At 43.1% G+C, this 15,041-nt stretch overlaps 1 protein-coding gene across 1 annotated transcript in view; it reads left to right on the forward strand.

Moving 5' to 3' along the window:
* The window catches only part of rapgefl1 (Rap guanine nucleotide exchange factor (GEF)-like 1), a 59,973-nt gene that overhangs the window by 26,336 nt on the left and 18,596 nt on the right, over nt 1-15,041 (forward strand). The window contains exons 3-4 of the mRNA XM_071533027.1: nt 5,665-5,743; nt 10,724-10,961. Of these exons, the coding sequence (XP_071389128.1) occupies nt 5,665-5,743; nt 10,724-10,961 (317 nt within the window). The remainder of the gene's footprint in view (nt 1-5,664; nt 5,744-10,723; nt 10,962-15,041) is intronic.

The following is a 15,041-nucleotide window of genomic DNA, read 5'->3' on the forward strand; positions in this document are numbered from 1 at the left end:
TCTCTCTCTCCCTCTCTCTCTCCTGCTGTCTTCCTCTGCCTCTATCTCACTTTCTTTCTCTCCCATCTCTCTAGTTTTGTAACTCTCGCTAAATTTCTCTTTAGGTCTGCCTCTATCTGTCTCTCTCTCTCTTTCCCTCTCTCTCTCTCTCTCTCCTGCTGTCTTCCTCTGCCTCTATCTCACTTTCTCTCTCTCCCATCTCTCTAGTTTTGTAACTCTCTCGCTAAATTTCTCTTTAGGTCTGCCTCTGTCTGCTTGTCTCTCTCTTTCTCTTTCCCTCTCTCTCTCTCTTTCTCTCTCTCTCCTTTTGTCTCTCTCTCCCTCCCTCTCTCTCTCCTGTTGTCTTCCTCTGCCTCTACCTCTCTTTCTTTCTCTCCCATCTCTAGTTTTGTAACTCTCTCGCTAAATTTCTCTTTAGGTCTGCCTCTGTCTGTCTCTTTCTCTCTTTCTCTCCCTCCCTCTGTTTATCTCTCTCTCTCTCTTTCTCTCCCTCCCTCTGTTTATCTCTCTTTCTGCCTCTCTCTCTCTCTCTCTCTCTCCAGCTCGGGGGGGGGTTCTTTGCGTCCCATTTGGTTTCAGTCGTTTCTCTCCTCCGCCTCCCACGTTCACACTCTTTCTCTCTCTCTCTCTCTCTCTCTCTCTCTCTCACTCTCTCTCTCTCTCCTCCCTCCACCTTCACGCCATCTCTTCTTTCTGCAACTTTCCTCTCCGATTCCATCCATCCTTCTCTCTAATCCTCCTCCTCCTCTGTTGCCCTCTGCGTCTCTCTGTCTCTCCGGCTTTCGCTGCTTTATTCGTTCTCACACATTTCTGTATAAGCGGTGAGTTTTGATCGATACGACACACTGGCTTTCTGTGGGAAGTGAACTTAAAGTGAATCGATTTCAGTGCCATGTTTTGATGGGATTCTACACATTATTGTTATTATTATGGGATTCAGTGGAGCGTTTCGGGGTGTCATGATGCTCTAAATGTTTCAGAGGCCTTTCCACCCTGACAAGAAGAAGAAAATTCTGGGAGGAAATGCTGAATATTTGTTTGTTTTTTTGGTGTGAAAATTGTCAAATTTAAAGATACTGAATGTTGGCAGCTTCATGTTTTCTTCCAGCATTCAGTATCTTAAAATTTCACTGTTTTCCTGGCAAAATATTCTCACAAATATCACAAGTGTTTCCCCCCCAAGCCTCTGAAACATTTAGAGCATCATAACACTAAAACTCTCCACTAATAGGCTACTCATAATCACAATATTAATAATAAGAAATATATTATTGCAAACTAATCCCATCAAAATGTGGCATTACAATCAATTCAGTTTAAGAGCTTAGCCCTTAGAAAGCCAGTGTAGTATTGATCAGTTTTCCAATCGATATGTAATCAATCAAACTGCATCACATCCATCATATCAGAGGTGGACCACACACTGACTGGGAGATATTTGATTTTTAATAAAAGGGCAAATATCAGTCTAACCATAGTGTTCGTATTCGTATCTTCCTGTTTATGCAACACACACACACACACACACACACACACACACACACACACACACAAATGCATGACAAGCGCATTTCTCTCCTAAACAGCTTCTCTCTTTCATTTTTTCTCTTCTTTTTCTCTCTCTTCGGTGTTTAGAGCCTCGTCTTCCCTCCACACTTTCCTCTTTCACCCTCCTTTCTCTCTCTCTCTCTCTCTCTCTCTCTCTCACTCTCTCAAGGCAACGTGGTGTCTCTATGGTAACCGCCTGCAGAGAGGCGGGCCCCGGCATGACACGCCCACTGCAGCACGCATCTTACACACACACACACACACACACACACACACACACACGGGGCAGCAGTGTATTTTAGTAAACGTGTTTTGTCTGGGTTGTGCTGTTTCAGCATCTTAAATTACATCCACTTACTGGAAGAGGTGATCATCATTTTTCTCGCTTACACGTTTGTCATGTATTATAGGATTATGGCTTCTGAAAAAGACAAGTTCTGTGTGTGTGTGTGTGTGTGAGAGAGAGAGAGAGAGAGAGAGAAAGAGAGTGAGAGAGACTGTGTTGTGTCTCAGTAAAAGAAAAGACAGGTTTGCTTTTAATTTTGCAGTCTGCGAAATAGAATTGACACCAACGTTTCTCTCCCTGTATGTTTGTATCTTTCCGTAAGATAGAGAGAAATCTTCTCTATCTTTCTCTCCTCCTCTTCTCTCTCTCTCTCTCCATCACTCCCTCTCTCTCTCTCTCTCTCCCTCTCCCTATCTCTCCATCACTCTCTCTCCTCTCTGAGTTATTTTCATAAAAGCTTCAGATCTGTTTTTGCATTTCCCAAACTGCCAGCTCTTCAAGGCTAAATACCTCTCCATGGCCTACATTGAATTGTGTGTGTGTGTGTGTGTGTGTGTGTGTGTGTGTGTGTGTACGCTGCCTTGACAGCATTGATTGGGAGGGAAAGAATAAATTGTGAGAGAGAGATGAGATGGAATGAGTGTTGGGTGAAAACTCTGTGTGTGTGTGTGTGTATGTGTGTGTGTGTGTGTGTGTGTGTGTGTGTGTGTATGTGTGTGTGTGTGTGTGTGTGTGTGTGTGTGTGTGTGTGTGTGTGTGTGTGTATGTGTGCGCACCATGCCTCCAGCAGGCTCACTAAGACACAGTTTTGTCATATTTGGACCCAACAGGAACAGGCCTGTGACCCATTTCAGGGTCCTAAACCACATTTTAACAACACAGTATTGTCCTGTAATGTACACAGTGAGACATGATGTTCTGCTTAAAGGAAAACTACAAGTTTTAGGAGATTTAAGGTTTGTCCTGCTGGTCAGCTGACCTGTTAAAGAGATGAGAACATCGAGCCCAAGATCATCCATGTGTCCCCGGTAGATCATGCTAACGCTTTAACATACGCTATGTTGAGTGATAGTAGCTCCATGCTAACGCTTTAGCATACTCTATGTTGCGTGATAGTAGCTCCATGCTAACGCTTTAGCATACTCTATGTTGAGTGATAGTAGCTCCATGCTAACGCTTTAGCATACGCTATGTTGCGTGACAGTAGCTCCATGCTAACGCTTTAGCATACGCTATGTTGCGTGATAGTAGCTCCATGCTAACGCTTTAGCATACACTCAATGCTAGTCTTCTTGTTAACAGATGTGACCAATCCCTCCTGTCAGCTATTGATTTTAGGGAGAAAGTGGTGCGCACACGCACATACGCGCACACACACACACACACACACACACACACACACACACACACACACACACACAGCTGGTGCAGTGGGAGTCTAGGTGAATATAAATCCTGTTATAGTGAAAACACCACCTGGTTCACTTGGCCCAGATCAGTCAACCAACCAGACTCTCTCTCTCTCTCTGTGTGTGTGTGTGTGTGTGTGTGTGTGTGTGAACAACACTCTCCCATCCCTCAGCAGCTATAGTTGAGGTGCTGTTGAGCAAGGCACTAAAGCAACAAAACGTGTGAAGTGTTGAAGCAGGTTCAGTAGTGAAGCTCTCAGTCCTCAGTGAGTCCAACATTTTTCCAAAATGGATGAATATCAGTTTGGAGTAGAAGTCTTTAATCGGCGACATTTTCATATAAACAAATGTCTGTTGCTCTCTGTTGTCAGTTGCTCTAACTCAACAGTGATCCAACCTATATCCAGTTCATAAATCTTCTCCTCTGTCTGTTCTCTTGCGTTTTACGTTTCCGGTTTATTTGGAATCAACAGAAGAAGAAGAACTGGGTAGTTAGCATGAGCAGCGATAGCCACCATGACTGAACAGAGAGAGAAAAGAGAAACTCAAACAGAAGCATCAACAGAGAATCCAAGCCCCGCCCACACTGTTTGATTGACAGGTGATCAGTGGGAAGAGCAGAAACTGAGAAACAAAGATGGAGACTGAATAAAACAGGATCTAACACTTTAAAAAACTGTTCATTTGTCAAAAAATTAAAGTCAACCCATAATTCATAATTCAGTAAAATAACTGGTGAGTGCTCTTATTAGATCTTTTTTTAATTTTTTTATTTTTTCTATTTAGTGTTTCCAGACTCAGCTGCTGCCTCTCAGATTAATGAACAGATTAAGTGAATGCAGAGAGCAGAGAAGCACATGCAAATACATGGAAATGACATCCAGATACCATTCCATAGATTTGAATATTTGGCTGCGAGCGATTTATGCACAACGCTTGAGTCTGGCACACACACACACACACACACACACACACACGCACACACACACACACAGAGAGAGAGAGAGAGAGAGAGATGCAGGAGCTGAACATAAATTAATTAACATACTGAGATCTCTGTGTTTTTTTTCTCGCTCTCGTTCTCTCTTCGTCATTCTCTGACCTCGTCTTCTCTTCTCAGCGCCGAGCCTGTCCTCAAACGGGTCCTCACTTTAAACAGGTCTTCAATAGAATCGCTTCTCCGAGCATCTTCTGCCAATCACTGACTTTGGGGGCGGGGCCAGACGCTCCCATCGACCTTTGTCGCACGGCGGCCATTTTGAACACTCCTACAAACACTGTCCTACTGCTGTGAACCAAGATGTACATTACACATTTAATATTTCACACACTGAAAAACATATTAGACACCAGTGGATCTGGTGAAAGAATCCTGAGTGATATAGATGAAATTTTTTCCCAAAAGATGATTTTTTCACCTTCAGTGCAGAGTTCAAAGTACAGAGAGACAGGAGAGACTTGGGCAGAGAGCTGGATCTGAACCCACGGTATTGTGGTCACATGGTACGCACCTTAAAGCAGTGGTTCTCAACGTGGGGTCCGGGGACCACCAGGGGTCCTTGAGGGGGTTCCAGGGGGTCCCCAGCAAACTGATGAATTGTTAAACTTCAGTTAACACAGTTAGAGAATGTAGAAGAATGACTGTTTTGATCATAGTTTCTCTGTTATCTCTCTACCTACACTACAGATAGTTATACATTTCTGGACAAAATCATATCTGACAATAAAAATATTCTCAGATTTGGGTCCGAGAGACAAAATCTCATCAAATGGGGTCTGTGGCGCTAATGTGGACTGAATTAGGGTCCTTGATATGAAAAAGGTTGAGAATCACCGCCTTAAACCACTGATCCCCCAGAAAAATGGATTCATATTTTAATATATTTGGCTCATCACCGCTATACCTACCAGAGTCTGTCGGCAGCTAGCTAGCAGCTAACGAGCTAGTGAGCAGGCTGACTTCCTGATTGGCCCAAAGGAGGCGCTGCAGTGACTGGTCAAAACAAGGTGGCATGGCTGCTGCTGATTGGCTCAGAGCCGGGCTGCAGTGTTTACTGTTGTTTTGTTTGTGTTTTTACTTTTTTAAAAACTTTCCATTGATTCCGTTTCCTCAGTTTTATTGAATGGAATAGAATGGAATGGAATGGAATAGAATAGAATAGAATAGAATGGAATGGAATGGAATGGAATGGAATAGAATGGAATAGAATAGAATATCTTAGTTTTACAACAGCCAAGATACAGTAAATATCTGATCAAACACAACAAAGGACAACAGAACAGAGTTTACAGTTTATATTCTAGTTCATATGCATGGACAGTATATACAACTGAACTAATATATATATCTCTCTCTCTCTCCTTCTCTCTCCCACCCCCCTCCCTCTCTCTTTCTCTCTCTCTCTCTCTCTCTCTCTATAGAAACCCTGCTGGATGACTTCATGTTGACACATCCCATCTTCCTGGCAGCCGACAGGTTCCAGCAAGTTCTACTGCAGCAGTATCCTTCACCTGGAGTCACACACACATACGCTCACACACACATACACACACACACTCACACACTCACACACACACACACACACACACACACAGCCTGTACATATACATATATATTTAACTCATGGTCATGCGTTCCTTGTCTGGATCCAGCAGCCTGCTCTCTTCCACATCGCAGCGCTGTGAGCACATTTCATGAAGGCAGTCATGCATGTGTGTGTGTGTGTGTGTGTGTGTGTGTGTGTGTGTGTGTGTGTGTGTGTGTGTGTGTGTGTGTGTGTGTCTGGGTGGATCAGCCTGCTGAACGCTCTGCACATCACAGAGAGGTGGAGGGAGAGACACGGGATCAGACTGGAGATCAGGTCAGGGCAAGAAATGAACCTGTTTTCTTTTTCAGGGGGAATTTTTGTCCCCTTGATCTGAGTTTCAGGGGCAACATATCAAAAACACATTAAAAAACACAATAAAACACACTATGAAAGGCACAAAACATAAAAACACAAGAAAAACATTTGACAAATCACCTCCATATAATATAGATATAGTATAGAGACATATATATATATATATATATATACATATAGACATATATAATCGTCTTCCTTTTCTTCTTCTCTTCCTCCTCCACTCGTTCCATCCCGCCGAGAGAAAGAGAAAGTAGCTAGAGAGAGAGAGAGACGGAGGGATAAAGCCAATAAAGAGCTGCTTCGTCTTCATCTTGTCTTCCTCCTCTTCTTCCTCTCCTTTCCAACACAATTCCAACATTTCCGACATTGGCTGATTCTCAGTTCAATCCAATTCAAATGTAATTGTCCCATGAGGTAAATGTGTTTGTGGACAGGATTTACAATAGAAGAACATATCAAAAACAAATTAAAAAACACAATAAAACAGACTATGAAAGGCACAAAACATAAAAACACAATAAAAACATTTGACAAATCACCTCCATATAATATAGATATAGTATAGAGACACACATATATATATTTACATATAGACATATATAATATAGAGACAAGCATCAAACCATCAGACCAGACAGGGGAAGAAAAAGTCGCTAATCAATGCAAAATGCAAAATAGAGTTTTTCTATATGCAGGAATAAGATGCTGCATCATTTAATGTGAAAGTGAATCTCTATCTGCAGCAGTGATGAATGTTTTCTCTGCAGTGAACGAGTGAGTGAGCTGAAAGAGGAGTAGAACAGAAAGAGCAGAGATGGAGAGAGAGAAAAACAGATAAAGAGCAAGAGGTGGAGAGGAAAAGTGGAAGTAGAGCAGGGAGAAGAGCGATGTGGGCGGACGGAGGGGGAGGGAGGGAGGGGATGGAGAGAGAGAACGAGTGAGACGGAGAGAGAGAGAGAGAGAGAAAGCAATAAAGAGCCGGTTATATCAGCCGCTGTCGTCTTCCTTTTCTTCTTCTCTTCCTCCTCCGCTCGTTCCATCCCGCCGAGAGAAAGAGAAAGTAGCTAGAGAGAGAGAGAGAGAGAGAGAGAGAGAGAGAGAGAGAGAGAGAGAGAGAGAGAGAGAGCGAGACGGAGGGATAAAGCCAATAAAGAGCTGCTTCGTCTTCATCTTGTCTCCCTCCTCCTCTTCCTCTCCTTCCCTCCGAGAAAGAAAGAAACAGAGAGGGATGGAGAGACATGGAGAAGCAGTGAGAGAATGAGAAAGCAGAGTTCAATCAATGTCATATTTCTCTTCTCTTTCCTCTCCTTTCCTTCCTTCCTTCCTTCCTTCCTTCCTTCCTTCCTTTCTTCCTTCCTCCCAAGAAAGAAAGAAAACAGAGAACAGTCAACATGTCGTCCCCCACTGATGATGCAGGCGACCCTTCGACCAATCAGTAACGAGATGCCTCCTCCCTCCAAGTTTCAGCAAAATCGGAGCAGTTTTGACCTTTAATCCACCTCTGAAACGATCAGTCGATAAATCGATTAGTCGATCGACAGAAAATTAATTGATTATAATTTTGATAATCGATTGAAAAATACCAAACATTTGCTGGTTTCAGCTTCACGAATGCGAAGATTTGCTGCTTTTCATCTCATTATTAAATTAATAATTTGGGTTTTGACTGAGTCACTTTGTGCTCTGGTAACTTGTGATGGCATTTGTCATTATTTTTGACATTTTAAAGACAAAAAAAATCGATTTCTCTAAACAATAATCTATGTATTAATCAATAATGAAACTACTCATTAGTTGCAGCCCGTCTTTAAACGCTGGCTGATCGTTGTGACGTCTGTAAACAGCAGCACACAGCGGCAGAATGAATCGTCTCTCTGGATTTCATCACAATCGGATGATGAATCGGAGATATTGTGTTTAAAATCTAAGTGTAACATTTTCAACTTTAATTGTAGCGCCCCCATCAGGCCAATTAGTGTCTTGCTTTCACACTCCAGAACAGTGATTCTCAACCTTTTTCACATCAAGGACCCCAAATTCAGTCCACATTAGGGCCACGGACCCCCATTTGATGAGATTTTGTCTCTCAGACGCAAATCTGAGAATATTTTTATTGTTAGATATGATTTTTTTTCCAAAATCCCATGACTATCTGTATTGTAGGTAGAGAGATAACAGAGAAACTATGATCAAAACAGTCATTCCTCTACATTCTCTAATTATATTGTAAATGAAATAATGCTGAAGTTAAACAAATTATTAATTTGCCTGGGGACCTCCTCGAACTCCCTCAAGGACCCCTGGTGGTCCCCGGACCCCACGTTGAGAACCACTGCACCAGAACACGACACAGAGCCACCGTCCCTCCAAATTTTGTCAAAGTCGGACCGGCGGCGTCTGATCAGTCACAATGAAGTTAAACATGTTGAATTATAGCGCCACCGTCAGGCTAATCAGTGCATTTAAGTTAAATCCGTTGTGTTTGAGATTTAATATTTGGATAAAAAAAACTATATATGACCTTTATTCACAGCGCCCCCATCAGGCCAGCTGAGGGAAATACAGCTAGAGACAGGAAGAAACAGCCAGGGACGACATGTTAAGAGACAGAGGCAGTGTGTGTGTGTGTGTGTGTGTGTGTGTGTGTGTGTGTGTGTGTGTGTGTGTGTGTGTGTGTGTGTGTGTGGGCGAGGGGTGTGTCTGTGTGCGAGCCTCACCACATCTAGGCTGTTATTATGGGCTAAAAGCTGCTTCTACATCTAGCCTGCAGCTGTGTGGCGGGTGGGTGTGTGTGGCCCACTGTGTGTGTGTGTGTGTGTGTGTGTGTGTGTGTGTGTGTGTGTGTGTGTGCTGTTCCTGGCGATGTTAATACACTGTTCCCCATGCGGTGATATGTGGGTCATCCTGCTGGCGGTGCGGTGTCTATAACTCTCTGCGGTTCGTTAACAGAATCTCCCGTGTTTCCTCTCTGCTGTGATATCCGTGAAGTCAGATCCCAGTAATGATCCGTCTGTTTGAACACACTGTCCACTGATGATGAGCTAATTAAAGTGTCTATAGACTATCTGGCCTCTAGACTATCTAAACTCCAGAGGAAGAGAAGCAGAGACTCAGGTGTTACATGCCATGTGGGATTCAAACCCCTAACCCTTCATTTAAAGGTGCTGTATGAAGCATTTTAACAGCAAGTCACCACATTTATTTTCAGATATCCCACTGATATAACTGGAGAGCGGTTTGTGTGTTTGTGTGTCCCACCATGGAGAGGAGGAGAGGAGAGGAGAGAGGAGGAGAGGAGAGGAGAGGAGAGGAGGAGAGAGGAGACAAGGAGAGTAGAGAGGAGAGAGGAGAGGAGAGGAGAGGGAGAGGAGAGGAGGAGAGAGGAGAGGAGAGGGAGAGGAGAGGAGAGGAGACAAGGAGAGGAGAGGAGACAAGGACAGGACAGGAGAGAGGAGAGGAGAGGACAGGAGAGAGGAGAGGAAACAAGGAGAGAGAGGAGACAAGGAGAGGAGACATGGACAGGAGAGGAGGAGACAAGGAGAAGAGAGGAGAGGAGACAAGAGGAGGAGAGGAAGAGAGGAAAGGTGAGGAGACAAGGAGAAGAGAGGAGAGGACAGGAGAGGAGGAGAGGACAGGAAAGGAGAGGGGGAGGAGAGGAGAGGAGAGGACAGGAGAGGAAAGGAGAGGAGAGGAGGAGAGGAAGAGAGGAGAGGACAGGAGGAGAGGAGAGGAAATAAGAAGAGGAGAGGAGACAAGAGAAGAGGAGGAGAGGAGACAAGGAGAAGAGAGGAGAGGACAGGAGACAAGGAGAGGAGATGAGGAGAGAAGAGGAGACAAGGAGAGGAGAGGACAGGAGAGGAGGAGGGGGAGAGGAGAGGAAAGGAGAGGGAGAGGAAAGGAGAGGAGGAGAGGAGATAAGGACAGGAGAGGGGGAGAGAGGAGAGGAGAGGAAGGGAGAGGAAAGGAGGAGAGGAGACAAGGAGAAGAGAGGAGACAAGGAGAGGAGAGAGGAAAGGAGAGGAGGAGAGGAGACAAGAGGAGGAGAGGAAGAGAGGAAAGGAGAGGAGAGGAGGAGGTTATAAATTCCAGTTAGTATAATTACCGTAAACAAACCAGACCCTCAGCCTGTCAGCCTCTATCAGCCTCTACTCTGCATCCTCCATAGTTTCTCCACCTGGTGGATCTGGAGGGAAATCTGCTGGATCGCTTTACGGCACAAAACAGGAAGAGGTTCTGTTCTTCCAGAGCAAAACGGAGCTAAAGCTGAAAGAGTTTCTGGCAGCAGATGGTGGGAGGAGGGAAAGAGAGATGGAGAAATCACTTCCAACATGTTGATCCTCTTCAGGGAGGGGGAGAGGCAACGGGGCTGATGGGAAATGTAGTCTTAATGTGGAGAAACACTAGAACTAACAATACTACTGGAGTGAGACAGAGGAGACCAATCAGCTCCAACGTGATCTCATTTGTTTACGGTAATTAGACCAAGATATCACTATGAATTTGACAACGATATACTGATGTTTAAAATCGCTGCACCAGACTCTGGTTTTCTCCTTAACCCTCACCTTTCCCAGATTCTCTCTGGAGACAGAGGGGAAGGAGGGAGACGGGGAGCGGGACGGAGGAGAGAGACGAGGAGGAGGAGGAGGAGGAGAAGGAGGAGAGGAGGGGGAGGGGGAGGGGGAGGGCTGGCCGGGGGGGCTGGACGGAGCGGAGAGGAAGCAGGCGGTGCTGAGCGTCGCCTTCCGCTACCTGGACACCTACAGAGAGCTGCTGCAGGAGGAGGGAGACCGCAGCAACAGCTTCCCCAAGGTGACACCCAGCACCCTTCAGCACCCTCAGCACACCCAGCACCCTTCAGCACACCCAGCACCCTTCAGCACACCCTCAGCACCCTTCAGCACACCCAGCACCCTTCAGCACCCTTCAGCACCCAGCCACACATCACTCTCACCTTTATTCACATTTACATTGGAATTCATGATCAGGAGCTTCACGTCATCCAGGCAAAAAAAAAAAAAAACACATAAGAGGCCGGGTTTATTTGTTTACTTGTTTATTAGCTGTTTATTTAGTTGTTTATTTGTTCATTAGCTGATGCCGTGGCAATCAGCTCATCTTCCTGGGGGTCCACACCTGACATACTGTACATAACACATTACGTGATAAACATTAAATTACATTAATATACACTTTTGGGTGTGTAGTCTTTCTAATGACGTATTTTCACAGCCTGATACGTCAACAGTTTTACCACAAACTGACACTTTCTTATCTTTTAAATTGACAAAACATCATATGTGTAATTCATGGCACAATTCAAACGGGATCAAACAATTACTTGTCTCTCGTCGTTGACTACCGTACATATCTTTTCTGAAATAAGGTCCCATGGGGGACAGCGGAAGGGGAGGGGCTTAGGCTCTCTGTAGTGAAGAAGTCAAAGGTCAAAGGTCACAGCTTTGGATCTAAAACTGTAAAACTAGAAGTTCAGTGTCAGTATTTTGGGATGTGATCTCCCAGGAAGAGTCTGTGACCAGAAATGAAGGGTTTTGTCCCAGAATGGCAGATCCTGATGTGACGCCTGCTCTTTACACAGTGATTGATGGCCCGGTGTTTACAGAGAGAGCTGCTGACTGTAGATCCTGCAGGCTGGATCCTCACAGCACACACTACTTTCCATATCTGTTTTCAGAACGGTGTGTGTGTCTAAACCTTTGAGCGTCACGTTTTATTGGTTATCAGACCTGTCACTCAAACACAGGCGGGCAGTGCCAGGATGTTGCTCTGCGCCTGGAATTTAACTAACGTACAACAACACTGTATAGAAAATATATGTTAAATCATACAACAGTTAGTTCCAGTCGAGCAATTTGATTGGACAAGAGGCATTCCATGAGTGCTGATATACAGGATGACAGCACTGGGACGCTGTGCTGTACGTATCACTCCGCTTCACAGCTGTTCTGATGTAACCTTGATCAGGCTGCGTTCACACAGAGAGATGTTCTGTGTGCAGAAAGCTGCCTGGAGCTTCTTGTGAGGAGAAATAAAAAGTGAATCACGACAACATCATCTGACGTTAGCCGAGTAGCTGCTAGCTAACCAGCTGGTTAGCACTTCTAGCAGACAATACAGTGTTGTGCAACAAACAAATGCTCACCAGATATTCCCGGTACACGTCCACACAAAACTCATTCACAACTTCATTCACACCTAGCAGCGACAGCGCAAATATGGAGCCATTTGACCTGAATTATGAACGGTCGGCCAAGGAGGAGGATTGGGAAGAAAGTAGCTGAAATGGTCTGTGCTAACCTCAAAGTAGCTAGCTTAGCTAGCTTACAGTCGGGAAACAGTTCACCTGTTGCTTGGCAACACCTGGTAGTGAATCCTGAGGGAACTGATTTTGTTGGCGGAGACAAATAACAGACAAAAATCATCTGTTGTCTCAAATTGTCATTACTTTATGAATAGTTTTGTTTATACAACTGTTATAAAAGCAATATCACACTGGAGGTCGTGCTGTTGCTGTATATCAGCACTGTGATTATCTTCGGCCTACGACCGAGTCACAGCTGTGCTGATATAAAGTACAGCAGCACTCCCTCTCCTGTGATATTGCTTAAACATGACATTCCTTATCCAAGACCTTTTACAGTTTTTACAGCAATTATCCCAGGCATAGAAGGAAAAAACAGAGAAATACCCGACTGTTTCCCTCGTTTCTACGACCAAACCCTCAGCCTCACCCATGTCCCTCTGTGGAGCTCCCACTATCCCTCCCACCCCACCCCACCCCACCCCACCCCACCCCGCCCCACCCACCAACGTCTGTATGTTACGGTCGGATGACCGGAGTGAAAGATAGGAGCCAAATGCAGATCACACGAAGGCAGGCGGGTAGGCGAACAAAAAGGCTTTATTGCCACACAGGCAAAAGACAGACAGGCAGACAGAAAAACAGAAAAACAGAAAAACAGAAAGACAGAAAGACAGAAAAACAGAAAGACAGAAAAACAGAAAAACAGAAAAACAGCAGTAAAGCACACAGCTAAACTACAGATGAAAAACTACTAAGCAGCAGCGGCACAGGCTGCACAGGCAGAACAACAACTGAGCCCAGAGGCAGGGGAGAGCACAGACTAAATACATGAGGGAATTACTGACAACAGACAGCTGGGGAAACCAGACAACTGACACAGACTGACAGGACAAAACACACGTGGAGAAACAAAAACAAAACATGTCACACAGTAGCTGGAGCAGCCGTGACACTGTGTTCCCTTTAAAAAGGTTTTTTTACTTGTAAAGTAATGATAACAATAATAATAATAATAACAATAATAATAATAACTTTATTTATATAGCACCTTTAAAAACAGAGTTTACAAAGTGCTTTGACAGACAAAATAAAAGCAGAATACTCAAATTATGAATTTAAAAGGCAATAAAACAATAATAAACAGGGATTAAATTCATAGGAGGACAGAGGTGGAAAAGAGCAAACATTCAAGTAAACAGTGGTATAATCGTAGGATGAAAACCAAAATAAAAAAATAAGTTAATAAGAGTTAAGATAAAAGATAAAAGACGTAAATAGACTATAGAAAGATGATAAAAATATGATAAAAAGCCAATAAAAGATAAAAAGACGATAAAAAAGACGAGTGACATTTATTTTAAAGTTCTGCCTTCACAGTCTACATAAACCTTTTCAAGCTGATTCGGCTGTAATATTCACATTTTCTCTCTCTCTCAATGACAAAGATGAACCAGAAATAAAACGCTCCAATCATAACAAGCCCCACTTCCTCAGCAGTGACTGCAGGAAACAGCAGAGAAAGTAAAGTTTCCACACTGAGTCTCAGGCAGTGGTGGAAGAAGTACTGAGATGTTTTACTGCAGTAAAAGTAGCAATACAACAATGTAAAGATACTCCATTACAAGTAAAGGTCCTTCATTCAAAATCTTACTGAAGTAAAAGTACATAAGTATTGGCAGCAAAATGTACTTAGAGTATCAAAGTAAACGTACTCATTATGCAAACTGTCCCCATTTAGAGAGTTATATTTTTCATAAATTATTGGAATATTAATACTGATTTATTGACATACATGTACATGTAAGCAGCATTTTAAAGTTGTCAACGTGAAGCTAATCTTAACAATTTAGCTATACTTTTAGGTAGTCTAATCTATAACAATGCTATTTTATAGTTATTGTATAAAGATGATCAAATGTTTTAAATATAAAATATTGATCTGAAAAGTAACTAGTAACTATAGCTGTGAAATAAATGTAGTGGAGTAAAAAGTACAATATTTCCCTCTAAAATGTAGTGGAGTATAAGTACGAAGTAGCATAAAATGGAAATGCTCAAGTAAAGTACAAGTACCTCAAAATTGTACTTAAGTACAGTACTTGAGTAAATGTACTTAGTTACTTTCCACCACTGGTCTCAGCTGTGAAGGAGTTTCTCTCGGTGGAGAGGAACAGAGCGGAAAGTGAGTTCAGAGCAAGGTTATTATAGTTTTGCATTTTTCATTCATTTTTATTTTTATTTCGTTTTGACTTTTTGTTTCCAATTTCAGTTTAGTTTTAATTCGTTTTTAAAGCAAGTTTGCTAGTTTAGTTTAGTTTTTATTTTTTGAAAATGCTTAGTTTTAGTTTAATTTTTTCAGTGTTAGCTTTAGTCTTTCTTTGTAATATGGGGTATTTGTCAGGGGCGAGATTAAAAAATTCAAAATACTAGGCTTATGTATGAAATAAATTGACAAAGATGAAAACTAAAGACATTTTCTCTATAATTTTAGTTTATTTTAGTTAGTTTTGTAAACACACAATACAATGTCAGTTATCGTTTTTTTTGTATTTTTATTTCAGTTAACG

This window comes from Centroberyx affinis, unplaced genomic scaffold (assembly GCF_046629955.1).
Source record: "Centroberyx affinis isolate AG114_WGS23_722 - 3 ecotype Tasmania unplaced genomic scaffold, CSIRO-AGI_Caff_v1 ptg002309l_1, whole genome shotgun sequence".
Lineage (NCBI taxonomy): Eukaryota > Metazoa > Chordata > Actinopteri > Beryciformes > Berycidae > Centroberyx > Centroberyx affinis.